The 18057-nt window shown below is 52.4% G+C and overlaps 1 protein-coding gene across 1 annotated transcript in view; it reads right to left on the reverse strand.

Annotated features, from left to right (window-relative positions):
- Positions 1 to 6: 6 nt before the first annotated feature.
- Positions 7 to 18057, reverse strand: part of SREBF1 (sterol regulatory element binding transcription factor 1) — a 26223-nt gene continuing 8172 nt past the window's right edge. The window contains exons 2-19 of the mRNA XM_006901202.1: positions 8263 to 8703; positions 7763 to 7950; positions 7543 to 7680; positions 7246 to 7467; positions 6567 to 6681; positions 5948 to 6156; positions 5530 to 5728; positions 5220 to 5398; positions 4379 to 4640; positions 3438 to 3604; positions 3128 to 3296; positions 2180 to 2288; positions 1910 to 2019; positions 1658 to 1790; positions 1361 to 1526; positions 941 to 1135; positions 747 to 855; positions 7 to 236 (exon numbers count right to left, since the gene is read on the reverse strand). Coding sequence (XP_006901264.1) covers positions 7 to 236; positions 747 to 855; positions 941 to 1135; positions 1361 to 1526; positions 1658 to 1790; positions 1910 to 2019; positions 2180 to 2288; positions 3128 to 3296; positions 3438 to 3604; positions 4379 to 4640; positions 5220 to 5398; positions 5530 to 5728; positions 5948 to 6156; positions 6567 to 6681; positions 7246 to 7467; positions 7543 to 7680; positions 7763 to 7950; positions 8263 to 8703 — 3341 coding nt within the window. The remainder of the gene's footprint in view (positions 237 to 746; positions 856 to 940; positions 1136 to 1360; positions 1527 to 1657; positions 1791 to 1909; positions 2020 to 2179; positions 2289 to 3127; positions 3297 to 3437; positions 3605 to 4378; positions 4641 to 5219; positions 5399 to 5529; positions 5729 to 5947; positions 6157 to 6566; positions 6682 to 7245; positions 7468 to 7542; positions 7681 to 7762; positions 7951 to 8262; positions 8704 to 18057) is intronic.

The raw sequence follows: 18057 nt of genomic DNA on the forward strand, positions 1-18057 counted from the left end.
TGGGGTCTAGCCAGAAGTGATGGTGGTCCCACCACCCAGACTCAAGAGCATCTGCTGACAGTCATGCAGCAGCCGGCGGTCCCCAAGCTTCTCCAGTGTGCGTGCTGCCTCAGCCAACATTCCCACATGTTGCCCAGGTGCCGACAGGAAGCCAGGGGGCAGGTAGCAGGAAGCCAGCAGCAGAGCCTGGGCATGTTCCCGCCTCATGGGCCGAGGTTCCAGCTCTGCCATGATGCCTGTGCAGAGGACACACTGGTGCTGGGACTGAGCAGAGGGTCGTGGACGAGGTGGTGCACAGGGCAAGGGGTGGCATGACCCCCAAAGACCACAATCCTTCCCCTGATGTAGTCCTCCCAGACCTCATGGGGCCGCTAAGTCCTTCACCTGGCCCACCTCTGGCCGCAAAGCAGGTCCCCTTGGACATGAATATGTACATGTTCCACAAGTAAACAATATTAAGTAAGTCCTTCCCATCTCTTCCCTCCAGTAGGAAGGCTTCACAACTCACAGTGACCCTAGAGCAGCATATCTGAACATTGCTCTATCTGGCCCCATCCATGGTCAAGCCCAGTGTTAGTCACTGTGTCAATCCTCTTTCTCTGACCCTTCATCTTTGCTGGCATATACTGTCTTTTTCTAAGAACTGGCCTCTCTTGACAACATGCCCTTGCTTCTAAAGAGCACCCTGGTTACACTTCCTCCAAAACAGGGCTCCCTACAATACTTCACAGTATACTCTTGCTTACCTCTGCCAGCCAGGCCAGTTCGCCGCCTCAGACTGCGGCCCAGCAGCTGGTGGGTTCTCGTAGGACTGGCTCCCACCATCAGCCTGGCTGTGGCCTCATGCAGGAACACCTGGACTCGGAGGTGCCAAAAAGAGTCAGCCCTGGATGCTATCATCCCTCCCATCCCAATACCAAGCAAGAATCCCAGCATTTACCCTCTGCATAGCAGGCCGGAAGCTCTGTGCCAGCCTCCGAAAGCTGCTCAGGTCCAGCTGGAAACCATGGAGCTCTATGGCAGAAGTGTGGGCCCCACTGCCTACCCCTGGGGAAGCCTGTGCCGGTGGCTGCTGCTGCTGCCACAGGCACGTGCGTGCCACAAGGAGCAGGTCACACAGGAGCAGCTGCACAGCCTGATGGAGCCAGGGCAGTGAAGAGAACTCATCTCAGACAAGCTTGTCAGGGGAGGGACATGCCCAAGGCTTTCTACATCTCCACATCCCTACCCCAAGAACTGCCACCTTTGCCTGGGGTTGGGTTGCTGAGACCAATCAACCTTCCCCTGAACCAAGCAAAGTCAACAAGATCCTTTGCCTCTTGACCAGAGGACCTGTCAAGTACCCAGCCCCAGCCCTCACCTTGTCAGTGGAGCTGCCAGTTGGCATGGTGGCCAGGCTGTCCCGCAAGTGCCCACTGGCCTTCTCACAGAATGCCAGGCTAGCTGGCATAGACTCTGCCTTACTGCAACCCAACAAGGCCCGAGCAGCCTGGAAAGTGTGTAAGGCAGCCCTGGGCAGAGCTCTCCTATGGGCCAGAAGAGTGACGGTCAGGCTGGGCCCCAGGCCCTCAGGAAGCCCCTTACTTCTGAGGGATAAAAGGGGGTGGCCGTACCACATGGAGCTGATGATGGGCAGGGAGCAGGTTTTAGCACTCACTCAGATGCCTGCAGAGCATGGGGCAGGTGCTCCACCAGTGGGCTCAACTGCTCGGCTGCCTCCTCGTCACGCCTCAGCCAGTGGATTGCGACAGCTGCTAGTGACGCCCACCACTTCGCCACTGGGTCAGTGCCTACACAAGAGAGTCGAGAAGGAGGCCCCACTCTGGCCATAACCTCTCCCCACCCTAGTAGAATCCGAACCCTCAGGCCAAAGCCAAGCTGGAAGTGCTGGGCAAGGCTGCGGGCTCACCAGGGCCAGCAGTCTCCCTGTGGCTCATGGAAAAGCTGCAGGCAGGAGTCCCACTGGCATCGCAACAGCTGTGGAGCAGCTGCAGGTACCCAAGGGCGTCCGAGAATTCCCTGTGGCATAAGAGGGCTGGCTGTGAGGGAAGGGCTCCCCACATCCACCAGCTGTTGTGACTGCTGATAGGGAAACTGAGAGGACTGGAGGTCACAGCTGAGGACCACAGTGAAGAATCAGTGGCCAGCCTCAGGCCACAGACCCCTGGCTTGCACTCACCGGCCCCCATCTGCTGATCCAGAGACAGGACTTGGGTGAGCCACACAGTGGAGAGCTCGCTCCAGGAGATGCTCACGGAACAGCTGAGCCACCTGGGCCAGGGGGTCCACTGTGGGAAGGAGACAGCACAGGGCAGATGTGGGTGCACTTGGACTTCAACAAGGTGCTCTGGTGCTAACCCAAAGGTGGTTCAAATCCCCCAGCAGCTCTGAAGGAGAGAAATGGGTAGTCTCCTCCCTGCTATTTACAGGCTCTGAACAAATGCTGGAGGCTCAGCTAGGAGTGGGTTCTGACTCAACAGCAATGAGGACATGAAATTAATTTACTTCAATACACCCAAGCTTTCTCCTGGGCATATAGGTTTGACCTACAACCGAAAGTGTTACAGAGCATGGTGAGTGACATACAGGAGTGTCACCAGCTCACCTCTTTTGCGTGGCCTCACCACCGCAGTCCTCCCATCATCTGCTCTACTGACTTCCTCTCTGCCATCCTTTTTCCACTCAGTGCTTTCTGGGACTACTTTCCAAACAAATGCCCTCCTCTCAGGGTGTGTCTCTGCAGTGCCCCAACTGAATGCCCTTTTTAAGCACTCTCCACCCCAATAACTATAGCAGATAGAGTGAGAACAGAAGCAACCGGCAGGGATGTTGAGATGCTGGTGACAAGCAATGGAGTAGAAAGACAATAGGCGGCAAGGTTGAGGAACAGTCAGGGCAGAAGAGATTAGGGACAAAAAGAAACAAGGACAGGGATGGGGAACAAGGGATGAAGATGAAAGGTGGGAGATGAGAGACAATAATAGGGAACAAGGGGCAGAGATGACAGACAGGTGAAGGCCAAGGGATTAGTTGCAGGGAGGAGGACAGGGATGGGGAACAAGCAATGATAACGGACAGGTGGGAGATGAGACAATAATCAGAAACAAGGACAAGGATGACAGAGTACCTGGGTTTCCAGCCGAGCTGTACAGACTCTCCCTTGGAGTACTGTGCACGACCCAGTCCCCGTCCACAAAATAACGGTGGCCCACAGGGTGGCAGAGCCACTTCATGGCCAGAGGCATGGAACTACCCTGTGCCAAGCAGGCTTGCTGGGCATTTCTCAGGAAGAAGCGCTGTTTGGGAGGGGAGCTGAACTGTCACAATGAAATGTCACAGCCAGGGGCTCAAACAGACCCTACCCCTAAAAACAATCCCCTTGTCCTGGGCACCTGTGTGGCCCCTGAGCCTCCACCCACCATCCCTTACCCACTCACAGTCAGGACATGCAAGATCCTAGGGAGACTGGTCTTGACTCTCAAGGCGGCCGCTACATAGATTTCAGCCAACGTTGCCACAGACATAGTGTCCCCTGCACATTCAGCCAGGTTCAGGGCACACAATGCCAGGTTAATAGCAGCAAAGTGTCCACCCGTGCACTTCCCTGGGAATAGACAAGGGGCTTCAGCTGGATTGGGGAAGGGGGTGGGGGTCAGCCATACCCACTGTGTGCCCAGCTATACCCACTTTGTACCTGGCCATATGCCTAGCCATACCCACTGTAAGGGTGTGCCCACCCTTACCCACCATGTGCCCAGCCATGTGTCCATCCACACCTACCATGTGCCTAGCCGTACTCACCATGTCCTCACCCATACCCACCGTGAGCCCAGCCATACCCCATACCCACTGTGTGCCCAACCTTACCTACTGTGTGCCTGGTCATACCCACTGTGTGTCTGCCCCTACCCATCATGTGAGCTCAGCCATATGCCTAGCCATACCCACCATGTGCCCAGCCATACCCATGATGTGCCAGGCCACAACCACCATGTGCCAGACCTTACCATGTGTCCCCAACTTACCCACCGTATGCCCAGCCTTACCTATGTGCCCACCCTTATACACAGTGTGCCCAGACATATGTCTAGCCATACCTACGATGTGCTTGGCCATACCCACCATGTGCCCAGCCTTACCATGTGTCTGGCCATTACCTACTGTGTGCCCAGACACATGCCTAGCCATACCCACCATATGCCTGGCTATAACCAACACGTACCCAGCCTTACCAACCATATGCCCAGCCTTACCCACAGAGTGAGCACCCTTAACCACCAAGTGCCCAGCCATACCCACCATGTGCCACCCTTACCCATAGCGTTCCCAGCCATACACACCATGTGCCCAGCCATATCCACCATGTGCCCGGCCATACCCATGGTGTGCAGCTGGTGGAGTTGATGGTAGGCCAGAGCAGCATCACGTGCACTAGCACGTGCATCTGCATGCAAGGACTCATCCTTCTGCAGACCCCCTGCCTGACTGGCCAGCCAGCGGCCCACCCAGAGATGTTGTAGCAGGTGACGGAGGAGGTTCCAGAGCAGGCTGCATGCCAGGTCCAGGGAGCAGGTGGGGAGGGGCCGGCCCAGCGCCCAAAGGGCTAGCCAAAGCTGCTGGGCAGCCTGAGTAAAGTCCCCCTGGGGATGTGAGTTTGCTGGGTGAGAGAGGATAGACACAGCACCAAGGACACAGTTCCACTGTCTCTGTAGGTCCCTTAGTCTCTGACTTCCCATTAAGGTCCTGGGCATGCTGGGCTTGCCCCAAGTCAGTCAGTAGTACTTGGGGTCCTAGGAGCTGGAGAGTTTGAGGGATTGATAAGAGTGGGGATAGCCAGGTAGACATCTGGTATGCACAAGGGCAGAGCATAAGGAGTGCAGCGCCACATCCCAGAGCTGGGAGCCTAGTGCTGTCTCCATCCACAGGCCAGGCCTCACCTCCCTGCTTCCCTCCAGGACCCACTCTCCACTCCATGGATCCTTCTAGGGCCAGCCCTCCCCTCTCTGCCTCTGTCCAGGGCCAGCCCTTCCCTCTATGGATCCGTCCAGGGCCAGCCCTCTCCTCCCTGGATCCATACCTCATCCAGGCCAGCACTCACTCACCTCCCTGACTGTCCAGTTCCAGCCCTCCCTTCCCTGCCTCTGTTCATGGGCCAGTCTTCCCCTTTCTTCCCCTTTCTCACCCAAGCCGGCCCTCCCCTCCCTGCCTCCATTCCTCACCCGGGCCAGGTCCATATCAGCCTGCCTGCGATGCCTCCAGAAGTGCACAGCAGGACCTGAGTGAGGCCGTGTGACTGGCTCTCCATAGGCAAAAAGAAGGGCTAAAGAACCCAGTGCCAGCAGCCCATTAACCAGCCAGACAAGTGGGGGCAGCAGCCAATGGGCCCAGCCAGGGACATCTAGGGCAGAGGTCAGAGCTTTGGCTTGAATCTTAGTGAACACAGAACCCCAAGCCCGCAGGCCTAGGGTCTATCCCCCAAGAGTGCCCCTGTCTACTACTACCAATAATAGCCAGCTGGCTTGTCCCTACCTCTGCCCTCGGTGCCCAGCATGCTGCGTCCAGTTCCATGGTAGACACTGGTGGAGTCTGGAGGGCTGGAGAAACTTCGTCCGCCCAGCAGGGAGGTCAAGGGGTTGCAGGACAGACAGAGAAAGATGAGAGCACACAAGGCCAAGCGAGATCGGTCCAGCAGGCCCCGGCTACAGTGTGTCAGCGGTACAGGCTTCCCCTAGGAGGTGAGGTGGGCAAGGAAGTGAGAACAGAATGAGACCCTTACAAGTTTGGGGCTGGGGAGGAGTATCAGGACCCTGCCTCACTGGTTCCAAGTCTGAGTTCTGTCTATAAGGTAGAGGGTAGAAAGAGATTTTGTCAGTTTCCATCATGGCCCATCTCTGGGACTCAGAGATCACTGGAAATGGGGAGGGGATGATACAGCCATGGGGCCAACCTCACTGTTCTCCAGGAACAGGCTGTCAGGCTCCGAGTCACTGCTGCCGCCGCCACTGCCCCTGCTTCCCAGGGACAGGGGGCTGCTCTGGGAAGGCGAGCCCACATCAGAGGGCGGTGGGGTCGGTGTGGCCACCACATCCGGCTTCATGCCCTCCATGGACATGGCTGTAGGACCCCCACAGGCAGATATCAGGTCCTTCAGAGACCCTGCAGTCCAGCAAAGATCTTGGCTGTGGCTGAAGGCCTGACGTTTTCACCCCAGCCACCCACCCAGATCAATTCAGGGGCCTAAGTGGTAGGGGCTGGAAGAGAGTCTTACTTCTGAGGCCCTGTAAACCACTGCCTATGGACTCAGTTCTGACCCCCAGGGACTCATTGGGTTCCCAAGGCCATTAATAGAAGCAGACTCCTCCACTTTCCTGTGTTGAGCAGCTAGTAGATCTAGCTAAATAACTTGCTGGTTAGCAGCCTACGTTACGTAGAACCTATTACTGCAAGGGAGTTCTGTGGACTATGCCATCAGAGTTCCATTATTAGTGACAATGGAGGGGCCAGTGCTAGAGCCATGATGAGTGCAGGAGGTTGCAGAGCTGAAACTAGGGAGGGGCGGGACTTACTGCTCCTGAGGGCAACAGTCTGCAGACTCAGGTTCTCCTGCTTGAGTTTTTGATTGCTGTGTTGTAGGAAGCGAATGTAGTCAATGGCCTTGCGCAGGACAGCTGACTTATTCAGCTGCAGGGGTGGGAGAGAAACCTCAGTGGGTGAAATCGCTTCACAGCCTTGTTGCCTCAGGGGCTCTTCTGTTCTTTCTACTTGGACAGCCTCTCCACTCATCCCTCCCTCATGTAACACAGATACAAAAGGGCTTGGCTATGTTCTGTTACTACTAACATCTTCATTCCACTCCCTCACCTCCTCCGGGTCTCTCCTGACCACTACCCTACTACAATTCAGACCTGTCAACTCTCAGACCTCCTTCCCTGCATGTACCTGTCACAATCATGGACACACTGTGCTCCACAGCATTCACCCTCTTTGGTGTCCTCTCACACTTGTTCTATAATCCCGTCCACAATCCATGTCACCTCATGGGAACACAGAGGTCCAATAGTAGGATTTGTGTCTGTCTTACTCATTGTTCTTTCCCTGGGCATAGGACAGCCCCTGGCACAAAGGAGACCCTCTGCCAAATTACCCCATTTGTTTCTAGATGTGGTCTCTACCAATTCGTTATCCAGGTGTGACATCCCACCTATTCTGGCCTCCCAGGTCATGTCTCCCAAGCCCAGGCCACACCTTTGCCTCGGTGCCCACAACCAAGTCCTTGAGCTCCGTGATCTTATCGTTGATGGAGGAGCGATAGCGCTTCTCGATGGCATTGTGGGCTGTGCGCTTCTCACCACGGCTCTGGGTCACCCCAGGGGCTTTGCCACTGGCTGCCAGCCGATTGATGGGCAGCTTGTCTGTGTCCACCACTAGTGGCACTGTGGCCAAGATGGTCCCACTACTCACCAGGGTCTGCAGACATCAGTAGAAGTTAGTGGGGAGCACGTGTACAGGCCCCAACCCCCGTGCCCCCTTCATGTCACCAACCTGCAGGGGCCCTGGCTGAACAGTGGCCCCAGGAGTCAGCGAAGCAATCCCTGCTGTTTTCACAGTGGCTCCCACATCTGTCTTCATGGCTGTTAGAAGCAATGAATCAGCCTTGATGAAGTGGGGCTGAAGCAAGACCTGGGTGTGAAAGCAGAGAGCAGAGCCTTATGTCTGGGCCATGGGTGGCCTCTCATCCCAGACTTCAAATTAGATCACTCACTGGGACTTGCTGGATCTGCGAGGCTACAGCAGTCATTCCAGGTGTCACTGACGAGGTGGTTGTGGCTGCCAGCATCTGCTGGGGAGCTGCACCCTGAACCTGGGTGTGCAAGGAGCTAGGTAAAGCCCCTGGTAGAGATCCCTGCGGCCGGCCAGGGAGCAGCTGCTGGGCACTCGCTGGGGTGATGCCTGTAGAGACAAGGGCAGAGCTCAGGCATCTGAGTTCACTATATCTTCAGGTCACTATCACCAGGTGCTTCTCCTTGGGACCTCGGTTTCCCCTCGCCTGGGGCTGTGGTGCACAGAGACTCAGCCAGGAGCCTGCATTTTGAAGGACAGGCAGGCAGAGTAAGAGCTGATGTGCAACTAATTATCAAGTGTAATCCAATGCCACACACACAAAAGCCTGCCAAGCACCGGAGGAAAACCCAAATCCTAAAGTCTACCAACCCTGTTCTAGACCCCTGGCTGACCACCCCCACCTTTTCCCCTCCCCCTTACCTGTTGAGAAGCCTGTAGCTGGACTACAGTAGCCTGGCACAGGGGCTGAGCTGCATAACAGAGGGGATGGGGGTGGGCCTGGTAAGCTCTGGGCTAGCAGAGCCCCCAGATGGGACTCTGTGGTGGAGGGCTGCAGGATGCTCAGTGGTACAGGCTCCTCCTTGATATCGGGTCCAGGAGAGAAAGCAGGCTCAGATGGGTACATCTTCAATGGGGTGAGTATAGTCTGGGGAGGGGATAGGGACAAGGGTGTTGCTGACTTGGAGCCCCCCAGAAGGCCTTCAAGTGGGGAGCTCAGCATGGTAGGAGGTGGGGACAAGTCGGTGAGGGAGCTGGCATCAGGACTGGCCAGCTCTGAGGCCCTTGCCCTGCCCCCAGCATAGGGGCTGTCGAACAGTCCTGGAAAGTCACTGTCCTGGTTGTTGATGAGCTGGAGCATGTCTGTAGAAGAAGGAAAGCATGTAAAGCAGCAAGAAAAAGGCTAGTCCTGGACAAACATCACACACTTGCACACATGAACCTGTGTGCTTGCCCTACACACAGCCCACACACATGGACACACAGTACAAGACCACCATGCCCCCAGAGCACAATGCTTTTTGGCATCTGAGCAAAACCTAGTAGTTGCATCATAAGAGCAAGCATCACAAGTCTAGGAAGCTGACACCAGGGCCCCTGGAGGTCATGTAGCTGGGGTAGGTTACCCCAGTACTGACTGGGGCACTGCCTGGACCTTTACATTCCTAGACTTATCTGGACATATACTAACACCCCCAGCACACACACATGCATTCAGCTAGCACAATCCCCTTCTTCACTGTGAACAGGAAGGGAACTTTTCCTATTCAGAACCGAGGAACCTCCTGGGGATACGAAGAAGTGTATCTTGATGTGGATAGTGATGCATTTTTGCTCCTTCATATACTCTGGAAAACCACCACACATAGCCACAGAGGTTCTGAACAGTGGCTTTGCCAGGAGTGTCAAGTCCTTCCAGCCAAGATCTCCTGACCTCCCACCCTCTGACCAGCTCTATGGAGGACTACAGTCACCTAGCCCAGAACAAAGGGTCCAGAGGCCCAGGCATTGCCTTGCCTGGCTCCACTTGAGGCTTAAGGGTCATGTCTCACAGCTCTAATCCTTGCTGAGTAGAGTGGTACAGGCAAGGGCCACTCACAGGGACTATGACGTCTACCCTCAGCCAACAAGGAGAGATGTAAACAAAATAGATTTTCAGACAGATGAGCGGCTCACAGCTTCCTAATGACCACTGCTAATACCTTCCTTTAAGGTCTTTCAGCAGGGTCCTCTGCACTTAGATTTTGAGAAAGCAACTTGGGTAAACTGCTGAGATGTGGGGAAGCCTCCTTTGTCTATGGGAAAAAGAGAAGCCTAGTAAAAGGTAGGTAGGCTCAAGGCCCTGAGAGAACATGGGGTCCTCTACCACCAAGCCCAATCCCATTCCTTCCAGGGCAGCACAAAGCACCCAGAGAGGAATGGCAGCAGAGTGTTCCCCAAGGAGCCCTCCTCTGGGGCTAGGACAAAGGCAAGAACACACTGGAAGGGTGAAGCCTCAGTCCATTTCACAGTATGTGATCTAGAAATGGGGACCCAGACTGGGCTGTCACCCTCCTAGCAAAAGGCTGTAAAAAAGTGATCATGGGGCGAGCTCTGGTGGCCTAGCAGCAAGAAGCTGCTCTGCAATCCCACAGGAGTGTGGTTTGAATCTACCAGATGCTCTGCTGGAAAAGGAGGAACAATCTCCTCCTATATCAGTCAGATCTGATTTGGTGGTACACACACACACACAAAATAATAATAAAATAAAATTTAAAAAAAGAATGTGATCATGGGAACAGCGCTATGATGAGAAAACTGAGTCAAAGAAAGTGACTTCTAGAGATGCAAGATCCCACCTAACTCAGAGGCCGATGAGAGGAACTAGGACCCACAGGGGATTCAGCCCAGTATACAAAAGGCCAGGTCTTTTATCCTCACACCGTCCTTCCTACTTCCCTGGAAGCCAGGAGTAAAGCTGCCTTTACCAACCCATTCTTCAGCAGAATACAGCAAGGCCCAGGCACAACCAGCTGCTGATTAGCTTTGTGTTCCACCCAAAACCCAGGCCCTGTAGAGAGAGCATGTCTGCTTATGTGGGCTGCAGTCTCCCCTTCATCAAAGGTAATCTGGTCAAGCTACCCTTTCCCTTCTCCTGGAACAGCCCAGGACTTGTCCCTCTCTCCCCCAGTACAGCCCTAGCCCTCTCTCCCAGCTGGCAGCCAGAAGCTTGGCAGGCTTACCCAGTCTGCTAACCCACTCAGGATACCTACCCACTGGGTCAAAGGGCTCAGCAGCACAGGCCTGGAGCCCTCCCAACCCCTGGGATCCCTTGCCTGGGCTTCCAGCATTGCCCACCTCCAATGCTCCTCACTAGGCCCAGCCTCCTCAGCCTGGATTCTCTGGGACGTTGTCTGTCTCCAGGGCAGCTGCTCAGAATTGCTGATTCCCTCCCTCTGGCTGGTGTCTCAGCAGGAATATAAAAACCCTTTATGACCTAAAATTATAAAATTATGACCTAAAATTATACAGGTCACAAGTGCCTTTAACTGCAAGACCTACACTCCATCCACCCAAGCCAGACCCATCAGCCTGAAAGAAAAACTGACTAGGATCCTGTTCTCCAAAAGGGCACACATACAGTGTGGAGTCAGAGCCATTTCCCTTTCAAACCTCACTGAGACTCAAAGCCTCATTGGCACAAGCCTCCCAGGGAGCCAGAGACATGCAGGCACCTCCAGGGGTCCCGACAGAGGTCCTACAAAGAAGTTGGGAGGTTGTAATTAATGGGGGGGGGGGGTCCTCAAATACCTTCAAATGTACAGTCCATGGTGCCTTGAACCTGGCCACAGATCTGCCCAAGGGAGCCAGCGGCCAGCCCCTCTCAGCGCCGACCCCACTTGTCAGCCTGCCCCGAGCTTTTAAAGCCGAGGACCCGGCTGGGCCACCCCTTGAACAGCACGCCTGCGCACATGGAGTGCCAGCTGCCGTGGGGTGAGCGTGCACAGCCAATCAGCGCCTCGCCATGCCCCCCAGCCCCGCCCCAATGAAGCAGTTCGGTGTCACCCGCCCCCACCCTGCGCTGGGTGGGGCTGGGGTTACTCGCGGGCGCTGGCCTTTAACTTCCTGGATGCTGGTGGCTGTAGGGTTGGTTACTGGTGGTCACGGCTTCCCTCAGCTTCTGTCCCCTCAGTTCACTTGGAGAACTGGAGTAGGGTGGACGTGGGGAAGAGGGATTTGGACGGGGAAAGCACTGGCTCCCTGACCTTGTAAGCAATCTTAAATCGCTCAAAATCTCAGGCTTTTTTTCTTTCTTTCTTCTTCCCTAGAAAATAGAACAACCTGACATCAAATAGGAGAAGTAAGGAAGAGGATGTGGTGCCAGGTGTGTACTCACGAACATTTAACCAGACCAGGGTGACTACCTCTCCCTCTAGGGCAACCCCAGCATGGAGTCATGTCCTGGTCCAGGAAGGTCTGATGGGCTGGGATCCAGAAGAAGCCCCTAGCCCACATCACACTTTGATGTAATATTGAAACCTGGACATCCTGACTCCCAGAGCTGGGCAGAGTCTGGCTACCTGCAACCTGACCACCTACAAGATACAGCCTCCCTGCGTAGGCCAGGAGGTTGGGATTCTTTCTGACCTGAATTTTTCCTCCCTTATCAGGAGCGATTTCTACCTTTCCTGGAAGCAGGGCTCCTAGCTGGACAGCAGACCTCTCTAGCAGCTCCACTCTCTCCTTGCACTCTGCAGATGCTTTGGGAGTAGGGAAAGAGGAGCCTGAGATAGATGGGGCAGCACCAGGCCTCATCAGACCTCAGTGTGTCCACAGGCAGGTTTCTTGCTTCTCTTTGGTCATGGAGACTTGGCCACCAGGATAGCAAGCTCTCAGGCAGAGGAGCAAGGTGAGTGAAGATAGGATGGGGACAACCTAGACACTAGGTGGCATGTGGAAGGGCCTGCCACCCCCAGTAACTTGGGGCCTGACCTACCTTCTCCCCTCCATCTCACTTCTCCAAACCTGGGTTTCCATCTCACTCTTGCCAGGCTAAATGGAGTGGAAACCTTGCCCCTTGCTGGTGCTGGTAGGCCCACACACAGGGCTGGATCACCTACCTCCCTGACTTGTGGTGTGCCTTAGGTGGGTTACTCCCCTCCCTGAGCTTCCACCTGCTGGTCTGAGGGCAAGGAGTTCTAGAACAGCAAGTACATAAAACAACAAAGGCTGCTCCTCCCCAGTGAAGCAAAGAGAGTGATCCAGAACTGGAAGAGCAGGCAGGAATAGCATGCAATCTTCATGTCAGAACTCACAACGCCTTGATAAGGATTTTGGTTTTGAAGGGTTAGCAAGGTCCAGGGAAGAGAGAGGGGCAGGGTAGCACCTACAGTGCCAAATCTTGGGAAACATCTTTGCTTTCCCACAGCTGCAGTACTGGTCACTAAGGAAATGTCTCTCAAATGATGCTCCCTGCAAGGCCAGCTGAGCACTGTGCAGGCCACACATTGGGCTCTCACTTCAAAGGATAGGAGCAACAGACACACACATCAGTGGACCCATCAGACTATACCATCTTTCTCTTCTCCCCAAGCTTAGGAAGCCCCTCCTATGCCCTCTTCCTCTTCTCTTTCCTACATTGATCCTATCAGGGTATAACATGAAACTTGAAATACTTGCTCCACTTCCATCTTCTTCGTTGGCTCTACCTTCACACCTTCCTTTGAAAGTAGACATAGGGCAGTCTTTAATTCCTACTTATCTAGTGCTGGTTTTTCAGGGCTGATTTATTCTCTGAGGCCTGAAGCTATCCTGCAAAAACCTCATAGTACCATCTGACCATCACAGAGCTCTGAAAACTTCAGAAGTTGGTGAATGAATGGCAAACAAACTCTGCTTACCCAAAGTCTCATCCACAAAGCCCAAGTTTGATAACATTTCCAGATAGATTTCAAAGGGCAGCTAGGGAAGATAAAGCAAAGTATTATAATGAAATGTGCAAAGAGCCGCAATTGGAAAATCAAAAGGGCCAAACTCACTCAGCATTTTTTCTTTTTTGCTCAGCATTTCTTAAGCTAAAGGATCTAAAGAACAAATTCAAGTCATGAGTTGCTATGGGTAGAATACTGAATGATCCAGAAAGCATTAAAAGATAGAAGGAGTATACAGATTCACTGCACCAAAAAGAATTGACTGACACTGAAGAATTTCATGAAATAACATATGCTTAAGAGCAATGGTGATGAAGGAGGAAGTGCAGGCTGCTCTGAAGGACTTGGCAAAAAAGGCCCCAGAAATTGATGGAATACCAATTGACCTATTTCAACAGATGCTGCCCTTGATGTGTTCACCAGGTTGTACCAAGAAATCTGGAGGACAGCTACTTGGCCAAATGACTGGAAGAGATCCATCTTTATTCCCATTCCAAAAATAAGGTGACCTGAGAGAGTATGAAAATTATCAAATAATATCACTAATATCACACGCAAGCAAAATCTTGTTGAGGATTATCCAAAATGACTGAAACAGTACATTGTCAGAGAACTACGAGATATACAAGCTGGGTTTAGAAGAGGTTGTGGCACTAGAAACATTATCACCAATGTCAGATGGATCTTGGCTGAAAGAAGAGTACCAGAGGAATATCTATGGTGTTTCATTGACTATGCAAAGGCATTTGACTGTGGATTTGTGTGGATCATAACAAACTGTGGTTAGCCTTGAAGAGATGGGAATCCTAGAACACTTGATTGTGCTTATGTGAAACCTGTACTTGGACCAGGAAGCAGTCCTCAGAACAGAGCAAGGAAACACTGCACGGTTCAAATTAGGAAAGGATTGTGTCAGGGATGCATCCTGTCTCCATACCTTTCCAATCTATATGCAGAACAGATCATTCAGGAGGCTGGGGTTTATGAGGAATGTGGCATCAGGATTGGAGGAAGAGTCATCAACAACCTATGTTATGCAGATGACAAAACCTTGCTTGCTGAAACTGAGGAGGAAATGAAGTGCTTGCTACAAAAGGTCAAGGACTGTAGTCTTCAATATGGATTGAAGCTCAATATCAAGAAGACAAAGATTCTCACCAACTGGGCCAACTAGCAGCACCATGATAGATGGAGAAGAGATCTCCACAATCAACACTCCTGACACCAATAGTCAGGAAATCAAAAGACAAATTGCGTTGGGAAAATCTGCTGTCAGGGACTTCTCAAGGGTACTGAGAAGCAACAAAGTCAGTGTAGAGACTAAGGTTCACCTGATCCAGGCCATGGTCTTAACAATTACTTCTTATGCATTAGAGAGCTGGACAATGACTAAGGATGACAGAAGAAGAATCGATGCCTTTGAGTAATGGTGCTGGAGAAGAGTCTTGGACATACTATGGACTTCCAAGAAAACAAATAAGTCTGTTTTGGAGGGGATGAAACCAAGTTTCTCGTGGAGGCTATGATTTTGAAGCTCTGTCCCACATGCTTGCTTTGGGCACGTGGCCAGAAGGATATCATGCTCGGAAGGGTGGTGGGACAGCACAGGAGAGGAAGACCCCCAATGAGATGAAATGATACAGTTAGTGGGATAATGGGGGTAGATGTGTCGGAGTCAGTGAGACTGGCTCAGGATAGGGCAAGCTTCAGAGCTATTGTACATAAGGTCTCTATGAGTCGCAGGTGACTCAATGGCCCCCAACAACAACAAAAACATGGTGTACCAGACCTGTACCAGGTGCTGGAGAAGTACCTGAACCGCTCAAGAAGCTTCCTCAAGGAGCTTACATTCCATCAAAAGAGACCAACAATGTAAGTATGGTTACGGATAGTAATGAACACCATGGAAGGACTAAGTAAGACAGGGTGTACAGCAGCAGGTGGTCAGGCAGGGCTCTGTGGGGAGATGACAACTAAGTGGCGCCTGAATGAAGTGAAGCGATTCAGGAAAGGAAAAGTTTTCTGAGCATGAAAAAATAGCAAGTACAAAGGCCCTGGGGTGGGAGCCGACTAGGGCAGATGGAGGGACAATAAGAAGGCAGAGTGCCAGGGAGGCAACCAAGGAGTTTCCACACAAGTTTGTAGTTGCTTGAGCCATCAACACTGATCCTCCAGGAGACAGGCCTGAGCAGAGTTTGCAAATGTCTCAGACCTCAAAGTGGCACTAAGTGAAGAACTGAGTGCAGAGCACAGCACCACCACAAAGCACCACCAGGCAGTGGGAAGACTTGGGCAGTGGCTCCTGCAGGGAGGTGCTGCTGCACACCCAACTTCCTACATAATTGCGCAGCTCAGAAGGTTCATGTGTCCCTAACTGGTCAAGAACCCACACAGGGCATAAGACTGTCCTTTGTGGCTCCTGCTGCCTCAGGGAAGCAGGTGTGTGCCTGCTTTTCCTGGAACAAAGCATAGGTCCTCTGGACCGATGAGGAAATAAGGTTAATAGATAAGCTTTGTGCCCCAAGTTCCCACTTCCAAGCTGAGGTCACACATACACTTTTCATACCTGGTCTGGTCTGCTTCTGTTCCTAGTTCCTGAGTTCCCTCCTAGGTCACTGAGTCACCTCTCCCATCCAGCTCATAGTCCCTTGCCTAGTTCACCCTTCTAGCTCAATGCATCCCCCTTAGCACACTGAATCCCCTCCCCATCTCTCAGAGATTCCATCACAGTTCACTGAGTCCCCTCTCAAGTTCAGAGTCCTCCCCCTAGCTCAATGAGTCCCCCTCAGCTCAGTCTCCTCCCCAGCTCACTTTAACTCAGACTTCCCTTCCCAGCTCTCAGAGTCCACCTTCAGCTCACTGACTGCCCCCCTCAGCTCACTGAGTCCCCTCCCCAGTTACCTGCATCCCCTCCAGCTCAGAGTCCCCTCCCCAATGCAGAGTCCACTCTAGAGAGGTCAGTCCCTCTCTAGCACTCAGTCTCCCCTAGCTCACTGAGTCCCATCCCCAGCCAAGTCCCCACTTTTAGAGCTCACAGTCCACTCCCCATTTCACTCAGGACCCCTCCCAGCTCAATGAGAATCCCCCCAACAACTCATTAAGTCCCCTTCTGAGCTCACTGAGCCTGCTCCTCTTGGCCTAGAGTCCCCTCCCATCTCATTGGATCCCCACAGAATCCACTCCCCAGCACTTCTATTTCCCTCTTAGCTCACTGAGTTCTCCCAACAGCACAGCACTCAGTCTCTTCCAAAACTCAGAGTCCCACCCAGCTCACTCAGTACCCCTCAGCTCCACGAGAGTCCCCACCCCAGATTACTAAGCCCCTTCACAGCTCAGAGTTCCCTCTTAGGTCTATGTCCCTTCCCAGTTCCCTGAGTCACCCCCCAGATCAATGAGTCCCCTCAGCTCATTGAATACCCTCTCAGCTCATTGAGTCCTCACTCCCCTCAGCTCTCAAGTCTCATACCCAGTTCACTGAGTCCATCCCCAGTCCTCAGTGTCCCCTTCCCAACTCACTGACTGCCCTCTCAGCTCACTGAGTCCCTTCCCCACCTCACTGAGTCCACTCTAGAGGGCTCAAAGTACTCCCCATCTCACTGTGTCCCTTCCCCAGATCACTGGGTCCTGCTCACCTAGTTTTCTCTCTCAGTTCACTGAGTCCCTCTACCTCAGTGTCAGAGTCGCCTCCTCAGCTCACCAAGTTCCCGCTCCAGCAATCTTCGTCCCCTCCCCAGGGCACTGAGTCTCCTCTGGAGCACTCAGCCTTATTTCTTGACTGCATGTAATATACTTAATACCATTAGATGCATACACAATGTGTACTGCTTCTGCCAGGAACACCTTTCCATCATACAATGTCCACCTGGCAAAATCCTATGTCACCTTCTCACAGACTCTTCTCCATCCACCAGCTCTGGACCACACTATCCTATCTATCAAGTTCTTTCTCTGGGTGGTGCTCTGTAAAGCTGAGCAATAAATTCTGAATTACAAAATACCTAGCCTACAAGGTGTGAGTTAAATATGCAACAATTAGGCAACTAGGCCCAGGATGCACAGTCTTCTAAACCTAGGACTGGCACTGTTTTGGGTTAAGTGTTCTGCTGCTGTAGAAACAGCCTCAAGAGAACTAGTAGTACTGTGCACTTGTGTGTATAATTTGTTTCTCCTGCTGGACTGCTGCTCTGTGGCTGGTTTTAAACCTGCCATGGACATACTTTTTCATAGGCCCACTTGCTAACTCAGAACTGCCCCCTCCTGCAATGTGTCACCAGCACTAGATTTTACCACTTCTCTTTAGTTTCTAGTTGTTTTGCTTAGCTGACTAGCTATGGGACTAGAACCTGGAAGGTGCCTGAATTTGCAGTTCCAAGACTACATTGATGCATTTTTGTTTGTAATAAACCACCATAGTATATTTTTTTAATAAACAAATTATAATTTTTTAATAAACAATTTTTATTTATAATAAACCATCAAGGGTCAGAAAACTAAAGAATCTGCTATGTTCCCCTCTTCATCCTCCCCTCTGGACTTAACAACCACCACCCCTACTCATGCAGTCCTCCACCAGGTCCCTGAGGCTGTACAATGACACATGTGTTCTCAGTCACTAGTGTTCTATGTATCAAATTTATTGAGTTGATTTTTAAGTTCAGATGGGATAGATGCAAGGTTGTATTTTCATTCTCATGAGCTAATTTCCATCTTCTACTTCAACTTGAATTTGCATATATCTGAGTAATTGATGGTCTGTTCCACAATCAGACCCTGGCTTGTTTTTTTGTTTTTTTTCTTTTTTTTTTTT

This window comes from Elephantulus edwardii, unplaced genomic scaffold, assembly GCF_000299155.1.
Source record: "Elephantulus edwardii isolate Elephantulus edwardi_28Jun2011 unplaced genomic scaffold, EleEdw1.0 scaffold00314, whole genome shotgun sequence".
Lineage (NCBI taxonomy): Eukaryota > Metazoa > Chordata > Mammalia > Macroscelidea > Macroscelididae > Elephantulus > Elephantulus edwardii.